The sequence below is a fragment of the Propithecus coquereli genome, unplaced genomic scaffold, assembly GCF_000956105.1.
Source record: "Propithecus coquereli isolate 6110/MARCELLA unplaced genomic scaffold, Pcoq_1.0 Scaffold166, whole genome shotgun sequence".
NCBI lineage: Eukaryota > Metazoa > Chordata > Mammalia > Primates > Indriidae > Propithecus > Propithecus coquereli.
This window is the reverse complement of record NW_012141191.1, coordinates 1306043-1310072: the sequence shown is the minus strand read 5'-3', so window position 1 is coordinate 1310072 and position 4030 is coordinate 1306043. Positions and strand designations below refer to the sequence as shown.

General features: G+C 35.2%; 1 protein-coding gene across 1 annotated transcript in view; it reads right to left on the bottom strand.

Moving 5' to 3' along the window:
• Positions 1-4030, bottom strand: part of ABHD17B (abhydrolase domain containing 17B) — a 46897-nt gene that overhangs the window by 6777 nt on the left and 36090 nt on the right. The window contains exon 2 of the mRNA XM_012641594.1: positions 797-1266. Within this exon, the coding sequence (XP_012497048.1) occupies positions 797-1263 (467 nt within the window). The 5' untranslated portion in view covers positions 1264-1266. The remainder of the gene's footprint in view (positions 1-796; positions 1267-4030) is intronic.

Below are 4030 nucleotides of genomic sequence, written 5' to 3'. Positions count from 1 at the left end.
GCCTCAGCCTCCCAGACAGCTAGGATTACAGGTGTGAGCCACTGCGCCCAGCCTCCATATTGTGATTTTTGAAGAAAAATTTATAAGTATCTTGGTAATGAGAAAGGATTACTGCCATTTCTAGTTCCCCAAAACGCACTGTTAGATCAAAGAATAACTGACGTAGTATTAACATTTTCTTAAACAATTTGTCATAACAGTACTTTTTTTCTTACTTGAGATCATCTCTCCAAATGTTAGGCATTCAGAATGTAAAGTAAAATCTCACTTTTACAGAATGAATATTTCAAAAATTGTTCCAATAAGGTATCTCTAGGTTATACTTTTCAAGAGATAACTATATAAAATAATGCAAATCCTGGCTTAGGATTTTAATAGAAAGCAATCCAGCCCCTTACACTGTAAATCAAGTGAATGATTAGCTAAATCACTGTTTTCTCTTGTTCCCTTGAAATGCTGCAACTTTGAAAAAGGGTTTAACTTTTATGTCACACTCCAGTAAGAAAGTTTATAAAACCAAACATTTGTCACCAAAGTTTTTAGAAAAATCATACATACACACATGTATTAAGGTAGACAAACAAACCTGAAGTGTTTTAACATTGTTTTGCTATTATGTAAAAGTTAACGTTGCAGTCTAGGAGTTTAGCCATTCATAAGTATATACTGGCAAATATAATCTCTACATAGCAGTTTAAGATATGTATAATAAAAACAGCTTTTATTTTATTCTTTATACACGGTAATTTTAGTTAACTACCATAAGCATGAAAAATAATTTCCAATCACAATTTACCTTGTCCTTAGAGCAAGCCAAGCAGCTTCAATGTCTGCATAGAGATTCTTTTCTGTTGGTTTCCCAGAACTTGCACCATATCCAGAATAATCATAGGAGAATATATTACAATTAATCCGTGATCCTAGTCCTATGTAAAAGCTGCTCATCTGACCAAGATCAACAGCATTTCCATGTGAGAAGAGTAAAGTGTATTTGGCATTGGGTGAGCAACGCACAAACATACAGGCAATTCTGTTGCCTTTACTGGTTCTAGTCATGAAACACTCAATAGCATCTTTTTCTCTAGAAGAGTACTGCCAGTCTGCTCGTTCTGACAGATGTAAAGTCCAGCGGCTTCCACTTTCATCACACATCAGTGTGTAAGTTGGATCAGGTGGCAAAAATGCTAATTTTGAAGCAATTTTCCCTGGGCAAGGTGGACAGCAGAAGAGGCAACATAGCTCACTAAACGAAAGATTGTTCATCTTCTGAAAAAGAAAATGAGATAGCAAATGTTTTAGTAACTGAGTATGGATTTTGCATTCTCATATATTAATAATAGAAAGTTAAAACAAAGACATGGGTAAATTTTATTGGTGGTCAATGACTACTACTGCTATTATTTCAAGTATCCTTCCAAACACATTTTTGGCATCTTTCTAGAAATACTTTAAATCCTGGGATGAAGCAAATATTCCACACAAGTAGACATGCTCAAATACTGCATGACATGTTTTAAATAGTACTGATTATTACCTCATTTAACAAAAAATGTGAAAAATACAGAGATAATTTTTGCTATTTCTCCACAAATAGCAACACCGAAACCATGAAATACCGTTAGTGTAGTCTGTAATTTCTGTGTAACTCAGTGAAAATTCTCAGAATCCCATGGAGAAGCTAGTGATTCAAATGATAAAGTAAAAATATAATAGCATTTATGTAGCACTATTTGTCAGGCACTGTGCTAGGTGCTCTATGTATATTATACTTTGTTTAATCCTCAAAATAACCTTATAAGTTAGTGTGAGAAAAGAAACTTGCATAAGGTGAGGAGCAGGGGAGCCAGGATTTGACACCAGGCTCAGTCACTATGCCACATCACTGGGCTACAGTGTCTCGCAGGTTCAAACACCATTGGTCTTAGAAACCTATCATTTCAGCCACAGTGTCAGTGGCCCAAATAACACACAAACCATAAAAATGTACATATGTGTGCATGTATGAACATAATTATTGCCCAAATTTAAAAGGCTATAATATAAAAGTGTTTATTATGGAAAAAAACATAAAATCTGCTGAAGGTACAATTTCCTAAATGTTTGGATGAGAAAGGGCACAAGGTTTAAAATTAGAGGGCTGCGGTGGAATCCCAACTCTACTACTTATTGTACTGGCTGTGAGTCCTTGAGCGAATTATTTACCTCTTTGACTATTTTTTTTTCCATAAGCAAACAATTCCAAATGAACAAAGTGGTTGTGATGATGTAGTGAAGGAATATAACACAATGATGGCCAATAGTTGGCACACCCAAGAATGATCAACTTTCTCCTATGATTTTTCATTAATATAAAAAAAAATCCAGCTCATATTAACGTAGGGACAAAAATAAAGTAATACTTGTTCACTCTACTGCATTTCCTTCTATCTTGTCCTTTCTTAAACTCCTGTCTCCTTTTGGCAGAATTAGACCATTGCTTAGTTCAGAGAGAAGGTATTCAAAACAAACACCTTACAGAGGTTTGGTGGCACCCAATATTCTGGAAAAAATGGCTGTCATCATTATACCAAAAATGAGGAGGGGGGCGGGGGGAGAGGAATCACCTCAGGGGAGTGACAAGAGTTTAGAATATTTGGAAAGAAAGGAATGCTCTCTTCACTCACTAGCAGATTAAAATTTATTCTATAATGCTCAATACGAATGTGTTAATTTTCCAGTGTAAACTAATTATGTAGAAAGAAGTAGCAGAAACAGCGTAGGAAGAGATGGAAACAAGTATAGATATGACACAAGAGTCTTCAAAACATGAGTAAGGGAAGAACAGAAAACATCTTGGATACTGGGAAATGCTTTCACTTGCTATTCTACCTTTTTACTCCTTTCAAGCCTTCAAAACAATTACAGCCTGAATAAGTTAATATCTTATTCTGGTTGGAACAAGATTTAGAACAGAAATGACAACTAGGTGTCTTAACTCTAATTGGCTCCCTGAAGTGTTGTGCTGAGAATGATTCTGAGGGCATGCCCAGACAGGGCTTATCAGACAAAGGATGTGATAAATTAGTAATGTCTACTGAAGAATCTGGCTACAAATTTACTATCCTCCAAAAAGCCTAGTGAAGAAGATGGAAGGGAAGGAGTTCAAAAGGGTCTGTTCCAAATAAGGAGATGACCTGGAGAAAGATGATGAGGTAGAAGGTACACTATATCAACGCAGTCTGTTTAATAATCTGCCTACGGTTATTTCTCAACCCCAATTACCTCACATGCCATCAATTGCTCATCCACAACAGCCAATTAACAGCTTGATTAATAAGTAAACTACGTATGTCTAGACTGTATTCCTATAATTTACCTCTTAACCAGGAAAACTTTTGTATACTACAATAAATTAGTTTTGGAACAAACCTGGCTGGCTGAACATACATAATGCTGTGGAGGTGCTTCTGGGGATGAACACAAAAGCAAAAAGAAGAATAGTTGCAGTGTCAGGGTCTAGTTTACTGAAAAGACAACTTTTTACTTTAATGGTGGCAGAAGAAATCATTTCCACCTCCACTGCCCCAAAGCCAGATAACTGGGGCCCATTTAATAACAACTTGCAAATTATCATTTTCCTAATAATAGGTCTGATATAAGGCAGCAACACAGATCTACTTTTATAAAAGTAATTGTCTCAAAAGGGGTAATCTCTATGGGGGGAAAAAGTGCCTCCTTTTCAGTAAGTTTGAAAAATTTCACAAAAAGTATAAAAAAAACAAATCTAAATTTTAGTATGCTCTGAGCAAGTTATTCAGGCAAAATAGTTTATTCTTGATTTTAAAATCACTGAAATAGTTTGTTTAACTTAGATCAATTCAAGCCCTTGTTCTTATAAAACTCATTGAATATTGATTGTCATTAGGATTCTATATTTAAACAAACAAACAAACAAACAAACAAACAAACAAACCTACCTCACAGAACAAAGATATCATTTACTAGCTATTCCTTGGCAAGAAAATCTGAAGAGACAAGGCAGTGAATAATA